General features: G+C 40.6%; 1 protein-coding gene across 3 annotated transcripts in view; it reads right to left on the bottom strand.

The window, feature by feature from the left end:
- Window positions 1-4,979: 4,979 nt before the first annotated feature.
- The window catches only part of PDE4B (phosphodiesterase 4B), a 538,741-nt gene continuing 519,682 nt past the window's right edge, over window positions 4,980-24,038 (bottom strand). For all 3 annotated transcript variants that reach the window (XM_027536996.1, XM_027536997.1, XM_027536998.1), the window contains 9 exons: window positions 23,879-23,972; window positions 17,821-17,999; window positions 16,344-16,442; window positions 16,036-16,200; window positions 13,801-13,900; window positions 11,376-11,530; window positions 11,131-11,253; window positions 10,234-10,416; window positions 4,980-7,268 (listed from right to left, as the gene is read on the bottom strand). In XM_027536996.1, coding sequence (XP_027392797.1) covers window positions 6,903-7,268; window positions 10,234-10,416; window positions 11,131-11,253; window positions 11,376-11,530; window positions 13,801-13,900; window positions 16,036-16,200; window positions 16,344-16,442; window positions 17,821-17,999; window positions 23,879-23,972 — 1,464 coding nt within the window. In that variant the 3' untranslated portion in view covers window positions 4,980-6,902. The remainder of the gene's footprint in view (window positions 7,269-10,233; window positions 10,417-11,130; window positions 11,254-11,375; window positions 11,531-13,800; window positions 13,901-16,035; window positions 16,201-16,343; window positions 16,443-17,820; window positions 18,000-23,878; window positions 23,973-24,038) is intronic.

The following is a 24,038-nucleotide window of genomic DNA, read 5'->3' on the forward strand; positions in this document are numbered from 1 at the left end:
ATATAAAGAAATTATACTTTTTAGAACTGAACAGTACTGACTCAAACTTACAGTTCATTCTTTAACAAACTGTGGAAAATTCTTAGAAAGATGGGAATACCAGACCGCCTTACCTGCCTCCTGATAAACCTGACATGGAATAATGGACTGGTTCAAAATTGGGAAAGAATTACTTTAAAGCTGTTTATTGTTACACTGCTTATTTAACTTATATACAGAGTACATCATATGAAATGCCGGGCTGGATGAAACTCAATCCAGAATCAAGATCATCAGGAGAAATGTCAATAACCTCAGATATGCAGATGACACCACCTTAATGACAGAAACTGAAGGGAAACTAAAGAGCCTCTTGATGAAGGTGAAAGAGGAGAGTGAAAAAGCTGGCTTAAAACTCAACATTAAAAAAATGAAGATCATGGCATCTGGTCCCATCACTTCATGGCAAATAGATGGGGAAAAACTGGAAATAGTGACAGACTTTATTTTCTTGGGCTCCAAAATCACTGCAGATGGTGACTGCAGCCATGAAATGAAAAGATGCTTGCTCCTTGGAAGAAAAGCTATGACAAACCTAGGCAGTGAATTAAAAAGCAGAGACATCACTTTGCTGACAAAGGTCTGTCTAGTCAAAGCTATGGTTTTTCCAGTAATCATGTATGGATGTGAGAGTTGGACCACAAAGAAGGCTGAGTGCCAAAGAATTAATGCTTTTGAACTGTGGTGTTGGAGAAAACTCTTGAGAGTCCCTTGGACTGCCAGGAGATCAAACCAGTTAATCCTAAAGGAAATCAACCCTGAATATTCATTAGAAGGACTGATGTTGAAGCTGACACTCCAATACTTTGGCCAACTGATGTGAAGAGCTGACTCATTGGAAAAGACCCTGATGCTGGGAAAGATTGAGGGCAGGAGGAGTAGGGGACGACAGAGGATGAGATGGTTGGTTGGCATCACCAACTGAATAGACATTAGTTTGAGCAAGCTCCGGGAGATGGAGAAGGACAGGGAAGCCTGACATGCTTCAGTCCATGGGATTGCAAAGAGCTGGACATGCCTGAGAAGCTGAACAACAACAAAGGTCCAGAGAAGTCGATAAGACGCTCAGATTCCATGATGTTGCAGAAATATCCCTTTGGAAGGAATCAGGAAATCTTCTAGTGAGCAACTGTGTGTTATGGTTTGCATTACATCCCCCTCAAATTTATATGTTGAAGTTCTAACCCCTAGTATTACTGTTCTGTGCTCAGTCGCTTCAGTCCTATCCCACCCTTTTTGACTTTATGGATTGTACCTGCCAGGATCCTCTGTCCATGGGATTCTCCAGACAAGAATAATGGAGTGGTTGCCTTTCCTCTTCTCCAGGCAATCTTCCCCACACAGGGATCGAATCAGGGTCTCCTGCATCTCCTGCATTGCAGTCAGGTTCTTTACCACTGAGCCACTGGGGAAGGCCAACTTCTAGTATTGCATTGGCCAAAAAGTTCATTTGGATTCTTCCCTAAGACATTATAGAAAAAACAGAATGAACTTTTTGACCAACTCCAATACTTCAGAATGTAACTTTGTTTGAAAATAGTGTTCTTGCAGATATAGCTACTTAAAGTGATACTGCAGTAGGGTGGACCCTTAATGTGATATGACTGGTGACTTGTCAAAAGGGGAAATTTGGACATGGATGTGCACACTAAGACAACATCATGTGAACATGAAGGCAGAGATTTGGGTGCTGCATCTGCAAGCTAAGAATGCCAAAGCCTGCCCACAAATCACCCAAAGCTAGAGGAGAGGCAAAAACAGATTCTCCCTCAAAGTCCTCAGCAGAAATTGACCCTGACATCATGACCTTGGACCTCTAGCCTCTGGGACTATGAGACAAAACATTTGAATTGTTTAAACTACCCAGCTTGTGGTATTTAGTTACGGCAAACCTGTGACATTAACATATCTTGTCATCTCAAGCAGGTCACTGGCCACCTTTGGGCCTCAGTTCCTTTGATTATAAAAGAAAAGGCACAGACCAGAACATCTCTGAAGAACCTTTGGTTCTGAAATTATATAGCTTATAATTTCAGTGCTCTGAGATCAACACCGTTTTTGGTTTGGAAAGCCCGAGGCATGGGTCTTTCACTCTTTCACAAAATTACTTGATTCACTTTATTTTGCCAAATGTATGTTTATTCCAGAAATTGGATTGGGTACTTGAAGTTCAATAGGGAATAAGATCCACCTTCTGATCTCAATGAGTTATAGTCTTTAGGGAAAGAGAAAAACCTAACTTAAATATATAGTAGTAGGTATTAATAGTTATAACATTTCTTAGAACTTTATGTATATCAGATCATGTAATTCTCACATAATCCATTATGAGCTAGCTATCATTATAATTATCTCCATTTTACAGATAAAGTTGAGGCATAGGGGAGTTAAGGAACTTGCCCAGGGTTATACTGTTAATTAATGTCAAAGCATGAGATGTTCTGGAATCTCAGATAAAGTGACCTTATCCCAACCTTAGGGATCAGGGAAGTATCTATTAGAGGTCACCTGGTATGAATCTTGAAGGATGTAAGAGAAAACTAGGGTGGAGAATCCTTGGTAAGGGGTATAGGCTGCACAAACAATGGGTTAATAAATAGGATTTGCCAGACATCTTTGTCCATCCTGGCTCATAGGTTTTAAAGCTCATACAATCAGTGATTTCATCATTCTTGAACAACATGAGGCTCAGAGAAGTAGCAATGAAACTGTAGAAAGAGCCCTGGGTTTATTAGCCCCATCTGACAGATTTATAATCCCCATTATACTGTAGCCCAGTGAGTAAGTGATTTATTTAAGGCAGGACAGGTAATAAATGAAGGAGTTAGAATTTGAATCCAGGTCATTTGGCTCCAGAATCAATACAGTAAACCACCTCCCTTCACAGGGACTCCATTAGGCTTCCTTTAGTGGACTGAGAATTACAATGACCTCCAGTTTATTTATATCAAAATAAGCTTGTGGGAATAAGTCAGGGAAACACCATCCAGCGTGTATGTGTGTGTGTTTCCAACTCGGACAGTTTCTAAGTCTGTAAATCAGTCTTTAGCTCATGTGCATCTTGTTAAGCAAAAGTTATCACTCTCAGCCTTGGCAAAGATGCCTCAGTAACTTTTGCTTCTATAATAGCTCCCGGCCATCGAGTGGGAGGACAATTACACTTATGGCCTATGTTTTGGAATCAGAAGATGAACTTTCTTTTAGATTGACCTGCACTGTGGTTTTCCTGAGAACATGATTATGATTTTACAATCTGGAAGGCAAGTGATGAGCTCAACAACAGCACATTGTAAGCTCTGGGAGTGCAGAGCTTCATCTTACTCATCTCTTATCCCTTTCCTTGTTTCTATACTTGAACCAGAGCATGGCCATGGTGAGTGCAGAGTGTCTGAAGACAGCTGGGATGAAAGAAGGCTGTTATTTTCTGAATGTTTGTCTCCCCAAAATTTATATGTCAAAATCCAAAATCCCAAAGATGATAGTATTAGGAGGTAGCACTTTTGGGAGATGCCTAAGTCATGAGAGTGGAGCCCTCATGGATGGGATCAGTGTCTTTGTGAAAGAGGATCCAGAGAGATCTCCAGCCCCTTCACCAGGTGAGGACACAAGTGAGCAGGCACCAGATATGAAGCAGATATGAAGTGATCTTGCTATTATATTAATCTTTGTCTTCCCAGCCTCTAGAACTATGAGAAATAAATTTCTCTTGCTTCTAAGATACAGAGTCTGGAATTTTGTTATAGCAGCCTGAACAGACTGAGACAAAAGCCTTATCTACAAGTGTGCTTCTCTCTTCTGAAGCAGTTGATTCTCCATTCAGGTTATATGTTAGAATTACCTGGGGAGACCGAAAAATCCAGTGACCAGGGCTCCACCCAAGACTAATTCAAACAGAAATCTGAGAGTGAGAATGGAACTCAAACATCAGTATTTTTCAAAATATTTATTCTCCAGATGATTCTAATTTTGAACCAAAGGTTAGGAACTACCCTGTAGGAACAGACCTGCAAATATTTATAAATATTTATAGCTCTAGATATTTTGAAGTCACACTTGTGGCTATTCTAACCAATTCACTTGTCACTCAATCAGTAAAAGCTTAGAGACAGACAGGTGCAATCAGAGATCAGGATGGTGGCAAAGAGCTATAAACCCTACTTTGGAACCAGCAGGCAAGTTGGTTCTGCAACAGTGGCTCACCTTCAGTCATCTTCAAAAAGAAATACAGTAATTTCAGTTTATTGAGTGGAGTTCTTCTAGAGCAGACCCCCTTCCTAGTTCACAACCACTTCCCTTTGTGGTTTAAATATCATGGGTTACCACTGATTCTTATTTGCAGCCTTTGTCAACACACACACACAACTTTCTCAGGATAAAATTTTTCTAAGTTGACTTTTTCTACAAAGTGTTATTTTGCTTATGATATTTACATAGTTCTTTCCAGAAAGAAAAGCATAACCATATGGTCAACAGGAGACTCCATGGATCACTGAGGTGACCATGAGTGTCAGCCAGCACTCCTTGCATTGTGCTTTAACGTGACTCTTTGGACCTCCGATTCTTCATGTGTCAAATGAATCAATAGGACCATCTGACTACATCAAGCTAATGTTCTTTGAGTCTGGGATTCATTTTTCTAGAGGATCCAACCACGTGGGAGATTACTTTTATTCATCTAGCAGATTAAACTCTTCAGATTCTTAAAGGGGCTTTGTTTCTTCTAATTCACCATCTCCCTTCTTGCACCACTGACCTTGTCGAACAGTTGCTAAAAAAGTAAATGTTCCAAGCTAGGGGACTTTTTGGACACAGATTATGAAACTTTAGGTGTGATGTTGGCCAAGCAAAGTGGGTGGTTTTCTTTGTGGAGTATGGTAGGAGAGAAGAGAAAAAAATATCTGCTTTTAATGCATCAGAACTAACCACAAAATAATTGGGCCTGCAGTCTAATCATGCTTTTGTTTATTCACCTCATATAAAAGTCTCTTAAGAATGCATTTGAGCACAATATATAATAATAATACTATAACATACATTGTGAGAAACTTTGGAAAACAATAAAATGTCCACCTGAAATAAGCAGTGTTCATAGACATAGAAACCCATTGGTCATGCACATTTGTGCCATTTCTTGAACTACTGAGTCACAATGCTGAACTGAAAGCATGAAATAGATTTTACAGAGACTGAAGCCAGTCAGAGGTCTAACAAGTGTTATCAGAAGCTTCACATTTGCATAATTTACTATGTCAGTTCACATTTCATTGTAAAATTCACATTGTTTTTATTGTTTTCTTTAGTAATTAATTGGAACATTGACATTCCTGCTTAATGGCAGGCTGGGAAATTTCTCTTCAAAGTCAGTAGTTTGGGGACTCTCAGAAGAATGATTGGTGAGTTGCTTGTTAAACCAAACGTAGTGTTTCTTGTTAAACTGAAGCCTCAATTATAGTAGAACTCAGTTAAAACTCAACTCATGTGTACAGATTTGAATAGAACAGGGGTAAAAACCATAGCCCACTGCCCCCACACCCCAGCAAACTATACAAAAGTAAAATCTCAGTAGAAACCATTAGTATCTAATGTGAGAGTCCTGTTTTCAAAGCCAGTTCATGAAGGAGTTGAGCAGTATTAGCAACTCAGACCAGGAAAAGGGCAGACCCAACTGGCGAGGGGGACATCTCTTCAGCAATGTTCAGGTTATATAATAATACACAATACAAAACGTTACAAGAAAAGTTGCAACTCTTAGGCAGAGTCTTCTACACAAATTGAACACCACCGTTGGCAGGCAATGTTAGATATATAAATTAATAACTTACAAAACATTACATTATATACATTAAGTAATAAATACACGGTTATAAACAGAAATGCAGGTGTTAGCACAGAAGGCAGTGCAAGAGAAAGACGGCAGCATTAAATTGGAAACAGTGTAACTGGTGTGAGCATGAAGAGGGGAGCAAGAGAACAGGATGGGGATCGTGCAACCCCAGCGGCACAGGGGTTCAGGACCCGACAGGGCAATTGCCTTGTGAAGCTGAATTCTACACAGACTGTTACTGTGAACAAGACAACTACCCATTCCTACCCCTTAGTTTGTTCAACTTTATTCTGTTTACAGCAAAGAAGTGCAATTCTAGAGGGAAAAAAGTACTGTTCAAAGCAGGCAGACAGAGAGCTGTTTTAAGGGCAACTGAGGAGTTGTTTGGGACCATAGGGGAAGGAAGTCGAATGTGGTTAGAAGTGTAGCCTTTCTATTTGCAAAAGTAACTGTAATTGAGTGAAAGATATTGCCCAAGAAAGAAGGAAGACAATTTACTTTCCTTTTTTTTTCCCCTCAGAAAGAGTCAAAAAAGTTTTTGTCAGCTTGTAATGCTTATCTGTGTAGAAGCTGATACTAAATTCTAGGTATTCAACAGGATTTTAAACACGTGAAAATGTTTTACAAAAAAGGCACACGGGGTGGCAGACAAGGGGACAGGTAAGCAGATTTAGAAATGACCTTATTAGTCAGTTCAGTCACCAGAGGGGACAGATGCCCAAAACATAGTGCAGAAAAATCTCTCAGTTTGGTGTCTTCCACTTTCAAGCCATTCGGTCGTGATGCGCAGTTGGCCTCCAGAACCACAGAAAGCTTCAGCTCTCCACTCAGCTTGCAAGCAAGGCAAGTCAACCGTGGAATTTCCTGAGCCGCTGCTATTTGCTTCACGGTCTTGCATTCTGGCTCCGAACTCAAGTAACTGGAAAGGCCACATGGCCCTTGTCCCGTGCAGGCCTCGGCCCCCATGGCAGGCTGGCCCTACCATACAGCTGGCATGCTCGTCAAGGGTGGAATGTTCATCTCCGCATGAAGAGGGAGATTATGTGTCGATCGGGGACTTGTCTTCTGTGGTGATATCTACCTCAGTCTCTCCCAGAGGATCCCTATTTTCCGGATCGATCACACAGAGCGTCTTTGTGCTGCCAAAATAGCTGTGGCCCTCGCCATCTTTTTCGGGGCCTTCAGAATCCTCCTCTTCGAGGGTTAGTTCAAACTGAAACTTCTCCATCAGACCTTGGCAGTCTCTGTTCTGCTCGTCCAGTGGTGGGGAGGGGCTCTGGGGTATCATGCTCTGATACCAGTTCCTGTTATCTTCTAAAGTATCCAGAATGTCCTGGGCATCAGGCTGCACCAGGTCCGCCCAGGTCTCCCACAAGGGATGGACAATGTAGTCGATGAAGCCCACCTGAAGAAAAATAAAGTTACATCTCTGTTATTGTGATGGGCCCTGGAAAAGCAAGCAAGCTGCCCTGGTTTGCAAGAGGAAAAAGAAAAAAGACACAACAACCCAACAAAGATTAAATAATACCAGATTCTGTTATTTGGGCATTTACTATATGGTACATCCTGCACTGAATGCAATATATGCATTATTGCTCTTAATCCCACAGATTGAGAATGGATATTCACCATTCACAAAGGAAAACTGAGGAGACCCACTGAGGTTCAGTGAGACTCATCGAGGTTCAGAAATATCTTGTCAGAGGTCACAGAGCCAGTAAACGGTGGAGCTGGGACTCTGTCCCAACTTTGTCTGACTCCAAAGCCTGTGTTGGTCTCACTAAAACTAGATTACTTTTCCTCTGACGTGTGCCAAATAAGAAGTCTGGATATAACCCTGGCTGGGAATGGCTTTGTCACTCCTTGGATTCTGTGAGTCATTCTCTGAAGAAGGAAGCCCCTGGTCCACTGAGCTCTGACTCAACATTCTTTCCCTGATAACTTTAAAATATGCCGTGGTTTTAAAACGAAAGGGAGCCAGCCCAGGATGACTCTGGCATGTCTCAAGTCCTGTGGAATGCTTTTGGTTTGTAGACGACGTAGGTAAAACACTTGAAAATACTTCAAGCTCCTAAACAAATAAATATCCCCTCTGTGGACATGTCTGCAATTGTTTTAGATCCAGAGGGCACACCATCATTTCCATTGGGAGAAAGAAGGAAAAAATAAAGACAATTAAGCGGTTCCTTTGCTAGTGTTCCTGTGAAGAAACATGAAGCTTATGGTTCTGTTCTGGTTTACGCAGGGGCTATGCATCCTGCATGTGCTGGCTCTGTGGCCTTATGCTGACCCGTCCACTGTGGGACAAACAGGAAACATTGGGGGTGGGAGCAGGTTGAGAGAAAGAACAGGCACTAGGTGAATGAGGGAATGGAATTCCCCTGTTGTGGTCTGAGGAGCTGGAGAGATGCTGGGTCAGGATCCAGGGGTAGACAAGAAGGGCAACTTCTGTGCACCCATGGGGCATTACATAGCTAACTCTCCACACTGCTGGGAACCTCTTTGTTAATATTCTGGTTTGGGGCCAGTTATTTCATACATCCCAAGTTGTACCATATCAAAGAACCTTAGCCATACATGACTCTTATCTTCCTATTTTCTTTCCTTCCTTCCTCTCTTTCATTCTTTTCTCTGGTGTTTCCCTAGCATTAACAGAATTCACACCAAAGTCAGGGTATCTCTGATCTGTACTGGTTATAAGACTGACTATAGATGATTCAAATATTTCTCCTCCACCCACTCTTCTTTCCTCTCTTTTAATTCTTTACATGTGTTTAAAGGTTTTTAAATACTATTTTCAATGTGTTTTCCAGGGATTTGGGGAAAAAAAAAAAAAAGCTCACGGCAATGGAGAAAATTCAATCAGCTGAACTACAGTGCAGCCATTTTCTTTCTTCATTTGTTTTGCTCTTGCTACATGTTCAGCATTTATAAGAAAGGCAGCCTCTAGTTGCTTATTTCCTAGGCCCTGGGGTGAGAGAACACTACAGATCTGAAGAGCACCTAGTCAAAGGTTTCACCACCAGTCTACTCAGACAATGCTCACCAAAGCCCATCTGTGGGAAATGCCACGGGGGACCACAATGTCATGGAAACAGGGAGACCTGTTCACAGTGATGGAGAGTGCTTTGGGTGGAGGACAGTGATGAGCTGGTGAACTGAACCAAGAGGGCAGGTTATTCACCTGACACCCTGCTGTAAGGATATCGATACTTTCTAGTGCTACGTATTTTTCAGCTAGGGGCATCTCCCTGCCTACAGTCTAATGTACCTCCAGCACAGAGGGAGTTTGTAACTAACTTTGGATACAACCAAAAGATCTCAGTCTAGTCTCAGAAGTGTAGAGGCAAACTTGGATCTACAGATCAAAACCACGTCTTTTAAGTTCTGCCCTGACAGGTGGATTCTTTACCACTAGTGCCACCTGGGAAGCCCCCCCCCCACACACACATATATATATATATATATATAAAATATGCATATTTGGGACACAGGACAGGGCTTTGACCATGAGGCAGAAGAGATATGTGGAAAAGAGATTCGCCACCTCTGGTGATGGTGGCAGTGTGTATGATTCTGGACACTGAAAACAAGGTTCAAGAAACAAGGGTGAAGAGTAGAGGTTTTAGATAAAGACAGAGCTGGGGGAAACCTGGAGGGATGAGATGGCAGCATTCGGTTAACTCAGTTGGATTTGCTATGGTCATAGGTACTGATCTACACTGAGGATACACCATCCAAACTTTGATGGGTTTTCTGAAGACCGCTTTATCTCCTCACTGCGAAATTGAGTGTAATGGAGAAGGCAAATGAGTCACGAGTATAATGAAACTAAATAAGTAGTTGCTTCCTTATAATTTCACACCCACATATATATGTATATATATGCATATATGCACATATATGTATATATATGCATATGTGTATATATATGTATATATGTATATATGCTACTTAGTTGCTCTGTTGTGTTTGACTCTCTGTGGCCCCATGAAATACAGCCCGCCAGGCTCCTCTAACCATGGAACTGTCCAGATAAGCATACTGGAGCAGGTTGCCATTTCCTACTCCAGGGGATCTTCCTGACCTAGGGATTGAACCCATGTCTTTTGTGTCTCCTGCACTGGCAGGTGGATTCTTTACCACTAGTGCTGCTACCTGGGAAGCCCGTGTATATGTGTGTGTGTGTGTGTGTGTGTGTGTGTGTGTGTATATACACACACTTATACATATATATAATACATATTTTATATAGGTATATTATATATAATATACATATATATATATTTAAGAGAAAATAGCTAGAAAGAGTCCTCCAGTTCAACCATCAGCAGAGCCTACAGAAACTTTAAAAACCTTATATTAGATACCTGGGATTTTTCCACAGAAGCTGTGTGCTTATCACACATGGGGCTGATCTCCATTCCCCTCTCCCGCTCTTTGTCTCCCTGCTGGAAAAATTCCTCCATGATTCGGTCTGTCCACTGTCGATACAATTCCAGGGACTTGGTGGGGTTACTCAGGTCTGCACAGTGTACCATGTTGCGAAGGACCTGAAATCATCAAGTTTTGAAAATCCCATAAAATTAGGTATAAATACTACCAGAACATCTCATCCCTCTTGTACTAGTACACTTGGTACCAGACCCAAGAACATTTTAGTTGCATTATAATTATGGTGTTTGCACCAAAAAAGCAAGATTACAACGGTGCTGGCCAGAGTTGGTTATTTGCCATTATTAGTGTCCTGAAAGGGAAAATGTGTCTTCTTCTATTGACACTCATTGAATTTAAAAATTGAAAGGGACATGAGAGGTCAGATGCTGCTGCCATAGTTTCTTTTCCTCAGTTTGGAAAAAATGCAAAGAATTACTCAAAGTAGATGTCTTCATATTTTCCACTTGTGGAAAGAGGAGACCAGCTGAGGGCAGTTTGTAACCAAAACAGACCTGACAAAGCTCAAGTCAGTGGGATTTATATCCAAACACGAGCTTTCGGGATCAGCAGGCACGTACACCCTATTACAATGAGATTTTGCTGTTTATTTTTAGAATTAAGCAACTCAATAAGTAGAGTTCTGTTTTTCTTTGTAAATTAGAGGATCAACTTGAATATCCATTTCCTTTGCTTGTTCTTAAAATAAGCCTGAAGTTGGAATCGTAACCTAGGACATACAACTAAGTACATTTATTTGTTTCCTTTTTTTAATTGTTGTTTCATTTAGTGTGGTGCGGCTTTGTGTTAAATCAAAGGCTTCCATCCAATACCTGTATACGATCAGTATAGTTGTCCAGGAGAAGAACACCGGAACTTGTAACTTTCTTTGTTTCTACCATTGTCTTCAGGTCTGCCAGCAGGCTCATGTGTTTGGACATGTCAGTTGCTAAGACCTGGGGTTAAAAAAAAGAAAAGAAAACTCTCAACAAACTCAGTTTATCAAGGAGAATGAATGGATTTTCTCTTCCCGCAGAAGTAAAAGTAAGTAAGGATCACAGAGAGGCCAAAGTCTCACCATGTCAATAACCATCTTCCTGAGTGTTTGACGTTGCTTCTTGGTGAGATTCTGGAAGATGTCACAGTGTTCTTCTTGGAGCAGTTTGAAACCCACGGCAAGGTGATGGTTTTCCAACACAGACTCATCATTATACATCAAAGCAAGTTCTGAATCTAGTAAACAAGATTATGATTTAATGAAAAGGGATACAATTCAAACAGTGACATTACCTCAGTATGAAATCAGAGCAAGTTCTCTCCAAATGATTTCAAGAACCAAGACCCTATATGTCATTTTCCCTTAGAGAAACAGTCTCCCTCTAAAAAGAGTCACTTTCTAAAAAAAAAAAGCTTCTAGTATATATTAGCATATAAATGTTCTTTTTGGTTAAAAGTTATAGTATTTTTAAAATCCTTTTTCTCTTTTTCACTTCAGTTGAAGAATTTGACATTTTAGGTAAGGGCATTCCCAAGCAATTAAATCCTATTTTTATCTCAGTTTGCAACTTCATGTCTTCACATATTTTGTACTTCGGAAAAGAAAAGACTGAAAATGTCACTAAATTTTATCCGAGGTATTACAATTTTTCACATTATTTCACTTTTTGATATATTTCCCAGCTCTGTCAATTGTGAGTTTTGGATTTTCGAAGAATATAATGGTGTGAGTTTAAATTTTTACTTTATCCAAATAATATAGCTTTTTGAAGTTTTTTATAAATATGGTAACAAAACAATAATTTTTTACAGCAATCTTGATGTCCCATTTTCTGCCCTGCTGCTGCTGCTGCTGCTAAGTTGCTTCAGTCATGTCTGACTCTGTGTGACCCTATAGATGGCAGCCCACCAGGCTCCCCCATCCCTGGGATTCTCAAGGCAAGAACACTGGAGTGGGTTGCCATTTCCTTCTCCAATGCATGAAAGTGAAGAGTGAAAGTGAAGTCACTCAGTTGTGTCCGACTCTTAGCAACCCCATGGACTGTAGCCCACCAGGGTCCTCCATCCATGGGATATTCCAGGCAAAAGTACTGGAGTGGGGTGCCATTGCCTTCTCCGATTTTCTGCCCTAGGGCCCTATAATGCCAGAAACTGCATTATGTGGATACCTAAACTATAGTTTCTAGCCTGCCTTTCACACAGAAAAATCACAGGCATCCTTTGAACAGCGCCCTGATCTGTTGTTGAGAACACGGTCATCAAACTCTTGAAGCCACATTTTCTCCTAGTCAAGAATAATAGTCAAGTGATGATAATATGTTACTAGTAGTAGGTGCTATTAGTCATAAACCATTGTTTTAACTGTGCTTTGAGTTACATCTTCAGAAAAGGTGGTGGGAAATGTGAAGTCATTTCAGCACTCTTGCCTCGTTCATCCTGTGATCAACAGCATAGATCTGCAAGCTGGCTTTTATGTATTGTAATGCTGTACATGGCTCTGGCAGAAAGGCCATTTTTCTGTGTGAACTGGCCTATATATGGGATGACTCATGATGCCACAATACACCAGCTGATATAACTCACACAGACAAGCAGCTGCCCAGAGATTATGTTCTTTCAATGGAAAAATGAGGTAAAATAAACAAGGTACCTCATACCTAGTCATTCAAATATTCTGATGATAAAAGATGATAAGGGCTCTTTGACAACAAGTAGCTCCAACATTTCTTAAAACTGTCAGCACTTGATGTTAATCTTGACCACAACAAGATAACAATATTCTCAGAAGAGAAAAGTATTTAGGTTTTCAGCATTTAGAAATGGTGGGGAAAATCATGGGTTTTCATTAGCATGGATACTTAATGTTTTGAGCATGATAAATGCTTCAAGTAGGGCTTGGGATCCTAAGGTTGGACCAACCCTGAAGGTCACTGAAGTCAGACCAGTCCATATTACTGACCAGTCCATAATCAAACCTACGCAGTTGGAAGAGAGGGTGGGAGACTTTTAATGACCCAGCCGTCCACCCTGAATTGTAGAAGCCTATTCCAGTGCTTTTTCTGGAGTCTTATTTCTATTTGGAGGCTTGCATGCTCAGAGCCAACATTTGGACCTGCTTCCTCTGTAGAAAGGGACACTAGTGGGTCACCATGCTCTCTGTGAGAGCACTGCATAATCCTGAAAATCATTACCACGTTATTCCCAAGCCTTTCCTTGTCCTTACTAGATAATTCCACATCAGGTACTCTTTCCTCACATATTGTATTTTCCAAACGTTGAGTGCTTTTTATGGGTCCCCTCTGACCTTTCCCAAGTTCTCCATGCAGCTCAAAATGATGTTGCTAGACTGGACACAGTATCCAGGAAAGGTCTAACTAGTCTAGTGGAATGGAAGGATGACCTCATTATTACTCTTATTATTATCCATAATGAAAACATTAGGAGGAAAAAAATGAAGCAGTGAATCATACAATTATCTCGAATGACTATTCTAGTGGTGAACTCACTTGTGTTGATGAGAAACTGATTGGAGACTCCAGGATGATCAACGTCATGGATAGCAGCTGCAAAAATGGCAGCCAGAATTTCCAAATCTGTGAAGACGGCCTGTAGAGCAAAATGAGCTCATTGAATTCCGTGTTCCATTAGCCTAGCCTGCTGATTCAGCTTCACATTGAGGTACCCCATTTCATTCATGTGGTTTGTTGATTTACATAATCTCTCAATACACAATTCAATTCAATGTAGATTCTGTCCATCATCACAAGGTCTCTTAATGTGCACATCAAGCCTGCAGGCTGTGGCTCGGGGAATGCTTATAGTAAAAGATCAGGTGGTACCCAATGTTTGTTTCTCGGATAAGTGGTAGGGCAGGATAGTGCTTATGTAACGCAAGCACATACAGGTCAAAGAAGCAAGTCAGACTGGCTCCTCCCAGAGACATAAAAACCTTCGTATGTTTTCAGGCTGAGTAAGGCCAAATTCCAGATTTATAAGACTGCCAATAAGTTGTTTTTTAAAAACTAACCTTGTAGTGTGGTCAGAAGCCTTTGCACTTTCCATTCATACATTCAATAAATACCTATCCACTCAGTGATTACTCTCGACAGAATATGAGAACATTTCTAATAAGTGAGACCTGATGCCCAGTACTCAACTCCTGTGAAGCCTCCTTTGCCCCACCTGTACACAATGATTTAAACCTAGTATTTATTTAGGTATAACTTGCTTCTGGCTAAAATGTCTTCCTCTGGCTGAAATGTCTTTCATCATCCTTTGGGGTTACTTACATCTCTGATGCTTCAAATCAAATTATGCACACACACATTTAACTCTTCCTTCTCTAAACATCTGTGGCACTCACAATCAATTTCTAGCCACACAGTGGTGGTGGTTTAGTTGCTAAGTTGTGTCCAATACTTTGACCCCACGGACTGTAGCCTGCCAGGCTCCTCTGTCCATGGGATTTCCCAGGCAAGAATATTGGGGATCTTCCTAACCTAGGGATTGAACCCAGATCTCCTGTATTGCAGGCAGATTCTTTGCTGACTGAGCCACCAGGGAAGCCCCTGCCACATAGTAGTAACAGCGATAGATAGTTGTTAAGCAGTGTTGTCCCACCGTGTGATACTTACACGGACATAAAAATAATATTGTTTTTTCCTTCAGGGAAATAAAACAGTCTTAACTTCTTGGATTTCATTTCTCAGAATATATGGAATCCAAGCAATAGAGCAGGGGTCAATTTAATCTTTCTTCACCCTCCAAGCTGAACGTGCAAAAGTGGTCTGGGCTAGGGCATAGACAGTCTCTTCCTGGGTGAGCCTGCACATTTTGGAAATACCTAACCACCACTGCCATCTGTCAAGGGAGAGTATGGCCTGCTGGACCCCCTGGGCTGCATATATTGATATATACAAATGTACTGTCAGTGAGGGAAGCAGCCACAGCTACCTTCTAGAAAGATATCAGACAAGATGGAATGCTATCTCTATTTGCTTCAGCATTATTAAATCCTCAGTTCTAGATTTTCAGTTACTTTTCCTTCAATACATAGAATCAGTTTTATGAACTCTTAGGAGAATAAGCCTATGGATGCTTATTATTAATAGGAACTGTATGCTTAGTCACTCAGTTGTGTCTGATTCTCTGTGACCCCATGGACTGTAATTGACTAGGCTCCTCTGTCTATGGGGATTCTCCAGAAGAATACTGGAGTGGGTTGCCATGCCCTCCTCCAGGGAATCTTCCCAACCCAGGGATCGAACCCAGACTCCCATATTGCAGGCAGATTCTTCACTGTCTGAGCCACTAGGGAAGCCCGATAGGAACTATTGGTAACATTTTATATTATATTTCTGTGCTCTCTCTCACAGTGCCTGGGATAGTGTGGCAGCAATTCAGATCAGCACATACAGACTATACACTAGATGTCAAACTAGATACTTATTAGGTACTGGAGACACAATGAAAAATAAAGCTCCCTGTTACCAGCTTGATAATTAAATATTTTTTCAAATGTAAAAGAGGCAAAGGAAAGGCTACTCTAATACCAGAAAGCAAGTAGAAATGTCATCCACTTATATTAATAACCTGATTGATACATGTTATACATAATATAAAGAGCCAGTTCAAGTATGTACAATCACCTAATTACATTATTTCTCTAAATATATCATATCTTCTATGGTACTTTTTAAAGAGGATGGGCAAGGTATGCAAACCAGATCATAACTACTCACATCTAAAGCTGGCGTAGAAAGAAGAACATGGGTTGACTGGGCCACATCAGCAGCATGTAGGCTGTTATGGTACGCCACATCTGCATGGTAATGGTCTTCCAAAGTCATCATGTAGGTAACAAAGGTGTCAGATGAGATTTTGAATGTCTTCAGGAGGTCTCTTTCCTGTATAACAAAATGGGATTAAAAAATAAATAAGTGGATGTCCAAAGATGAAGAAAAGCCAAATCAGAAAGGTAAACTGGGATGGAAAAAAAACCATAAAGAAGATCCAATTGGATAACCAACATTCACTCCTATTTACTCACCTGGAATATGGCATACATGATGCATGTTAGGGGCCTATTATGTGAATATCCAGCTACATTGAAGATGTTAAGGCCCCATTTGTTCAGGTCTTCCAGCTCCTGTCATCAAAATGAGAGAAATTTAGAAATAAAAACACTTTTGTTAGCAGGCCTCAGCGTTTTCATTTATTTTGGGGGCACGAGTTGACTCAGTCTATAGAGTATCTATTTGGTGTTCCAGTTACATGAACATTTGAAAATGGAATGGTCTGGGAGGTTGGGTGTCCTCTTCATGTTAGTTACACGCTTTTGTATATATTTTTCAGAAGAGGGAGAGTGTGTGTATATTTGTAAATCTGGCTGCTGGCCTATAATTTTTCTGCCATGTCAGTCCTCAACCAATGTTGCTTTCAGAAGTAGGTACAAGTGGTTAGAGGTCATCCTAGCCCTGTTTCCCTGTAGCTCCCCTTCTCTGCTCACTGGTCCATCAGTAACAACTAGAAAACAATCTCAGCTAGAAAACTCCTCTGCCCTTTGCTAATTATCACTGAGAACCAGGTCAAGGAGACTTAGCTGCTAGAATGTACGTGAATCAACCCTAATTTAGTGTAAAAGGTCATGAAGATGCTAGTCACCCATTATCTCCTAGAGCTTCTGGGCTACAGAAAGACCTGGAAGAAACATCATTCCATCCTGTGTTGTGGGATTATTCCAAGATTATCTGATTAAAGGAGCAATTTATTCTATTATTAATTATTGCCCAGAGTAAGTGATACAGGGGGAGGAGGGTTTGGCAACCCACTCCAGTATTCTTGCCTGGAGAATCCCATCGACAGAGGAGCTCTGGTGGGCTAAAGTCCAAAGGGCTACAGAGTCAGACATGACTGAAGTGACTTAGCATGCACACACTAGGAATACAGGCTCTCCGTAGAGTCTTGGCCTGATATGTAATCAGCCTTCCGCTAATGACATCTTTCAGCTGCCGCCTCACTGAATGTACATTTGATCTCATTTCATATTCTCACAAGGCTGAAAAGTCACCTTGCACAGCCTCCGAGAAGAGGTATGAATTCTTTCTGAGCCTTCCTCTACTACTAGGGTTAGGGTTCAAGAGTCAATGCTGTCAATTTCTCTCATCTCTTCTCCAGTTCTGCCAATCAGTACATATTTTCTTACTGATCCTTTGCATACAGTCTCTGAAATATCCTTTGGGATAATTCAGTCCTGCCTACTGCCCTTACCTTGGATTCTCCTAATACGTGTTCAACAGGATTCTCCATTCGTGAGTTAATGAACCCAACTTAGGTCAAAATCTGGTCTTTTGGTATAAAAAAAGGGTCTTTAACTAGGTGTACCGCAATGGAAAAACAGGGCACATCAGCCTCATCATACTATTTAATAATAAAGCAAAAGCGACCACTATCATTTTCTAAAAGGTTTTGGGCATCTGTCTGCTGTAAAGCAGCGCCACATGTGCACACACCCAGCTTGTACACACCTTGGCTAGATGATCTTCATTTTCCGTGTTGACTCCAAAGCGTGAGATGCTTGTATTATTTAAGCTTGAACTATGCATCAGTTTTTTCACTCCGCTTATCTGTGTCATGAGCTGTTGCTTTTTCTTTTTCTCCCTGTCTTTCTGGGTGGGAGATGGAATCTCCACGTCATTCTGTTTGTCTGCAATAACAAAAAAAAAAAAAAAAAAATAGGTTTTTCAGTCCCTGAGTGCCAATGAGAACCCCTGTGTGCCAGTGAAAACCCATTACAATATTCAAAACAACTTCTAATGGTCTGTCATGGATAGCACACCTTAGGAAGGGCTATCCTAGCATTATCTCAGTTGACCTCCAGGACAATCCTGTGATAGGTGATTTAATCTCTAAAGCAGCCAACTGAGGTCCAGAGGAGCTAAATCACTTGTTCAAGAATGGCAGTTGGAACTCAATCCCAGGTCTTCTGTTTGCAGGGTGATTTGGGGGAATTACACTCATACATTTTCAAGGTGTGACATCAACATTTATATGTAAATTTCTCATTAAAATGAATAACTTGTCTGTGTATATAATCAAAAATGTTCACGTAGCCAAGCCCAGGTTAATAAAAACATGCTTTATGTTTTGCTCACTTTATTATATTTGTATTTATTTTTTTAATTTAAAAGATCCATATAACTGTAGCTAGGTTCAGTTTAGATGAGTGGCATATATATTAGAAAAATGAATGGTTTATAATCTTTGAATGATTACTTTAAAGCTTTGGTTTATTACCATTTGAGGTTTAGACAAAGACTATACTTTCAGTATTATTTCATACCTTGCGTCTATGAATCCCATGAATAATAACAATGCCTCTCATTTGTAACAGGCATTACATTTATTAAAATATGCATATTAAATATTTATAATCATCTCATTTAATCTTTTAAAAAATTCTGCTACAACAAGATAATAGCAGAGCTAGGGTTAGTGAGCGGAGAAGGCAATGGCACCCCACTCCAGTACTCTTGCCTGGAAAATCCTATGGATGGAGGGGCCTGGTAGGCTGCAGTCCATGGGGTCACTGAGAGTCGGACACGACTGAGCGACTTCCTTTTCACTTTTCACTTTTATGCATTGGAGAAGGAAACGGCAACCCACTCCAGTGTTCTTGCCTGGAGAATCCCAGGGACGGGGGAGCCTGGTGGGCTGCCGTCTATGGGGTCTCACAGAGTCGGACACGACTGAAGCGACTTAGCAGCAGCAGCAGCAGCAGCAGCAGCGGGGTTAGTGAGAGAAACATATCTACATGCTCAAAAGCTCTTTCTTCTATATCATGAGATTAAAACATCAGCAATCAAATATTCTATTTCACTTCACAGGGGGATGGATGGATCCTGAGAGTTCTTCAAAACGCATCAACTCTCAGGCCGCAGATATGCCTGTGGGTGCACCGAGGCTATCATTTATTAAAGTGCTCGACAGCTACGTCACTGAACTAAATGAGACCCTGTGGCTGAAAGAGTTAATGCAGCTTCCAAAAGTTCCTACATTTATCTCTACTTGTTTCAGCGAAAATGAATCCAAAGACAACTTCCCCATTTGAAAATGACACGTTTCCAGATGGCCTGCCGGGATCTAGATGATTTGCTCTCAACTCTGGCAGCTGATGGCATAGTCACATGTTCTCCCTAGAGACCTCCGCCTGCTCACAGGACCCTGTGGACAACTCATCAAAGCAAAGCGAGCCCCGAGACAGATGCGGAAGCAGCTGTTCTGGACCCTGGGCACCTGGCTGCAGGGCTGGAGCAAGGGTTTTCTCTATCCCTGGAATCTCAGTGCTGTCTCTGGGTGTCCCCCACCTCCTCGATTCATCAGCCTATGACTCTACTTTAGGGAAGAATTTTAGTGGTCATCTTGATTAGTTTAGGGGTTTCCAGCATGGTTCAGCATCACCCAGGGAACTTTTGAAAAATACAGACTTATGAGCCCCACCCAGTCCTACTGAACCAATTTTTAAAAAAAAAAGCTGTCCAAGTGACTCTGATGGTCAGAGCCAGGTTTGGGAACCAATAATAATCCCACACACTCATTTTTCAGATGAAGTCAGCAACTTTCCCAAGCTCAAAGGGCAATTTATTCAACAGATATTTATTTTGCAATTACCTTGTTCCAGACAGTGATTTAATAGCATAGAACCCAGGCCCCTTAAGGTTCCCGTTAAAATCTCTTTCTGGTCTCTCAGTCTTTGGCACAAAACTATATTGGCATTATTTTTGAATTTACTTTTCTCCCTGTCACCTCACTCCTAATAATGACTACTTTTGCTAAAAGGCCACTATAACCCCTGCCTCTCCTAATGTCATTCTTTACCATTCTGGTTAAAGAAGCTGTTGGATTCTTCTGTGCCAATGCAGACACAAAAATCTGTAGTGAAACTAGCAGCTTTTTCTCTGTGTTTAATTAAAGATTCCCTGCAACAGGGAGTCATTGAGCCAAACCACTACTCTGTCTGGGATGTTACAATAAAGAAGAAACCCATTACCTGCAGAGAATGCCATTTTGACATTAATGGGTGTTTCCCTATGCAGGCATTGGAACAACTGATGGGTTTCCCTACTCTGAATTTCCTGTTAAATGCTTAGCCAGCGCCATACGGAAATAACCTGAAACATACACTCAAAGAATCATAATAAACAGTTTGTGAATTTACGTTTATAGAATGATCAGACTACAATGGGGAAACAGTGGAACTGTACAAAATAAATAAGGAAATAAACAGAAGCAAGAAATGGTCACATCAAAACTCTGATAATGACATCATTGGAGGTGCTTTCTTGGCTAGGTTGCAGCATTTAATCCTGCAAAATTCCTAAATTCTTTTTCAAGATTTTCAAGATGTAGGAAAGATTTTCAATTCCCCAACAGTAAGTCGGGGATCTAAAGGGGTGACTTTGCTCTGTTTGTAGCAATACTAACTAAATTGTAATATCACATCTAAAGATCTTGCTTTAATCTATGCTCCTACCCCCTGAGTCCTTACTTCCTCCTGTACCAGCAACTTGAGCCCATTATCCTATATCACCATCACAGAGTGTCTGCACTGATTGTCTCTCACCTGCCTTTCAGGCTGTCTATCTGAATACCATCCTCTTAAATGAAACACACAAGTTTCACAGAGCCCTGCAATGGGGGATTTCCCTCTGTCCTGGATGACATATTGTAACTTTCAGTGACTCTTACTGTGATATTGCTCTTCAAGTTTAACTGTAATCAATAAGGTCTTATCATTTTATACTCTTGGAGCTGTGCTCTAAGAGCCTTTTATATTACTGGAAGTTGTTAATAAAATGTTTTATTGTTAGGTACAGCAATCCTGATTCCCAAAGACTTTTCCCCAAAGAATACATCTATTACTTAAAGGCGATTTTCTTCTATATGTTCTGACAGCCTAATAGCCTTCTTTCCCAAAGAAGTATTTAGATTTAGATTCATCAGCTACCTCAGTTGTAAAATGGGAATACTGGAGTAGATGAAATCCTCAGTCATCTCAGTAAATAGACAGGTATTTAGATTTAGGAGTCAAGACAGCAAAGTCCTAATTCTGACCCTAGAACACTTTAGCCAACAAATTAATTTGGTCAAGCTAAGTTGCCTTCTGTTCCTCAGTTCTCTTTCTTGGAAAATAAGGAAACTAGATGAAGCCATTAAAGTCCCTTTCAGATCTGACATTTTATGAAGAAGATTTCATAGTCCTCCAGGAATACCCAGCATGCTCACAGGACAGAAAGTAGAGTTCCATGTCTTGCACTTGCTATTTGGAAACAAGGTTTGTTTGTTTGCTTTTGAATATTATCAAACTATAAGCCTACAATCCATTCCAGAGAGTCTGGGTTGCCAGGTTTGTCTTAGTAAAATGATAAACTCCGTCCATACCAGAGTCACAGAAAGTTAGAGCTGGAATGGACTGAGGATGCCATCTACTCCAGTATTCCCATTTTACAACTGAGGTAGCTGATGAATCTTTTGCTTATATGATGGACTTTTTTCTCCCTAAATTTTCTGAAGAATATTTAAAATTTTTATCCGTCTGTCTAGTTTGATCAGGTCTACCTTGTACACGCACACATTCATGTATACAAATGCACACAAACACATGCTCACACTCAAAACCCTCCAAATGCTAGGTGTGTACGGACTGAGATTCTAACAGCCTTCCTCAAACAACCTGCTCTTGGTAATTTAATTTTGGAATAAAGAGAAGCCAGATGATAGGCTTTCCTCAAGATATACACTTCAATAGCAAATGAAATATTCCACAGAATTGACAGTTCTTAATTCTTGAGATGCAGTGTTGAGACTGAGAACTCATTTTTATTATCTTCTCAGCTTTCTCACTTGATAGCCTTCGATGCTAAAATAAGAATAATTGGTATACTAAAATATTCTCATGGTCCTTGGTAAGCCATTAGTGAAAGAGGGGACAAGTAAAGAGGACTGCTTAGGTGCAACCTTGGGTGATGACAGGCTCAGAGACTTCCTGCAGCTTTACTCCAGTGCTCAGATTCTTTTTTGAGAAGACAGACAAGCCTTGGTATCTTAACATGCAATGTTTACAAAAACAAAAATGAGTTCTTGCATCTATTAATTTTATTCTCCTTTACCATAGTCATTAACCTGTAAAATGTCCCTAAAACGGCCCCTAGGTTATGAAAAATGATTGGGTGTTTCACAGAGCAGAGCATATTTAAAATGGACAGGAGAAGATGCCTGTCTTCAAAGGAATAAAGTGGGAATAATGGAGAAGATAAGGATAAGTATATAATGCTTTCTGTTCGATTAGATTCTAGCTCCTCTTGGAACTAGGCTACATGAAAAAATCTTTTCTTTGTTCTCTGACAAAGGTTGTTGCAACTGCCGCTGAGGAAAACCAGGTGCTGCAGATACCCACATACTGGAAATAGTTGGAAAGGCACTTGTCAATCACGTCAGTGCCCACTGGCCACAGAGAAGTGCTGTGAGCTTTGTATTAGGCTGATCGAAGATTGATCTGCTGATAGCAGGAACTGCTTTGGTGTTAGGGAAATAGAAATGTTTTTTTAAAATAAAACCAGAAGAGGTATGTGTTTCCATAAGATGTCCAAGCAAATGTTCATTGATGTAAGGATATGTAGCAATGCCAAAAAGAGAGGTGTAATGTTCAGCTGTAAGGATAGGTCATTTCCCTGGAAAATGGAATTCTGCTAAACAAGCATAGTGCAGTGATAATTGAAAGTCAACAGGATCAGAGTCTAAATGCTACCCATTCACTTTGAAGTACAGATTGGCAGATCCTGCAGGCCTGATATAAGAAAAATATGCAATGGAATGGCTTTAAACACAAGATTAGAAATTCCTAGTAATCAAACAGGATGCATGACAGTAGTCACTAGGCATGGCTGCAAACCCTTCCTGTCAGTGCCATGTTTTAAATACTAGCAATGTGAAGGCAGAGGATAAAAGGTAAGTATGAAATCAGGGAGATAAGCATGCTGCTTGCAGAAGGCCACCTCTTTCAGAGAGGTGATGATTCTTTCTGCCCTCTTCCAATTTATCTTTAAGAAATACCTTAGCAAAGCAGTAGTCAGTTTCCAAAGCCTGTTATCATGGGTCAAATCACCTTTTGCTCAAAGCCCAGTTATTGGAAGAATTGAAAGAATAGCACATCAGAGGAGCTAATTGGAATTGTCCCTAAGGTTTGGATGATCACAGCCCCCCACTCCCACCCTTTCAGAGGTCTTGACAGAGACCAAGGTGGGTGGGTAGATAAAGAGTGGCCTGAGGTCTATATAAATTCAACTAGCCCATAATAACCTTCTCTGTTTGACGGATATTTTAATTCGTTTTTTAAAACAAAACCTTCTTTCTTTTCTTTCTTTTTTTTTACCTTAAAGGTTGTCTTCGGTTCTTATTTTAAATGGATTTGCTTTTCTGTGACTTAACCCAATTCCAAACTCACATAGTAATATTCCCAGATAGGTTGCAGAAATTAATACTAAAAAGTATTCAGTTGTGGAACAGTTTTCTTGGTGAATATCTTACCTAAGAAAGTATTTGAAATGTATTCAGACACCTGGTTCCCTGATCGGCTCATTTCTGAAAGGTGTGTCAGCTCCCGGTTCAGCATTCTTTTGAACTGTTTATAAAGAACAAAAATGTATTAACCACCCAAAAAATGGCAAATTATTATTTTAGATGCTTC

The sequence above is a fragment of the Bos indicus x Bos taurus genome, chromosome 3, assembly GCF_003369695.1.
Source record: "Bos indicus x Bos taurus breed Angus x Brahman F1 hybrid chromosome 3, Bos_hybrid_MaternalHap_v2.0, whole genome shotgun sequence".
Taxonomy (NCBI): Eukaryota; Metazoa; Chordata; class Mammalia; order Artiodactyla; family Bovidae; genus Bos; species Bos indicus x Bos taurus.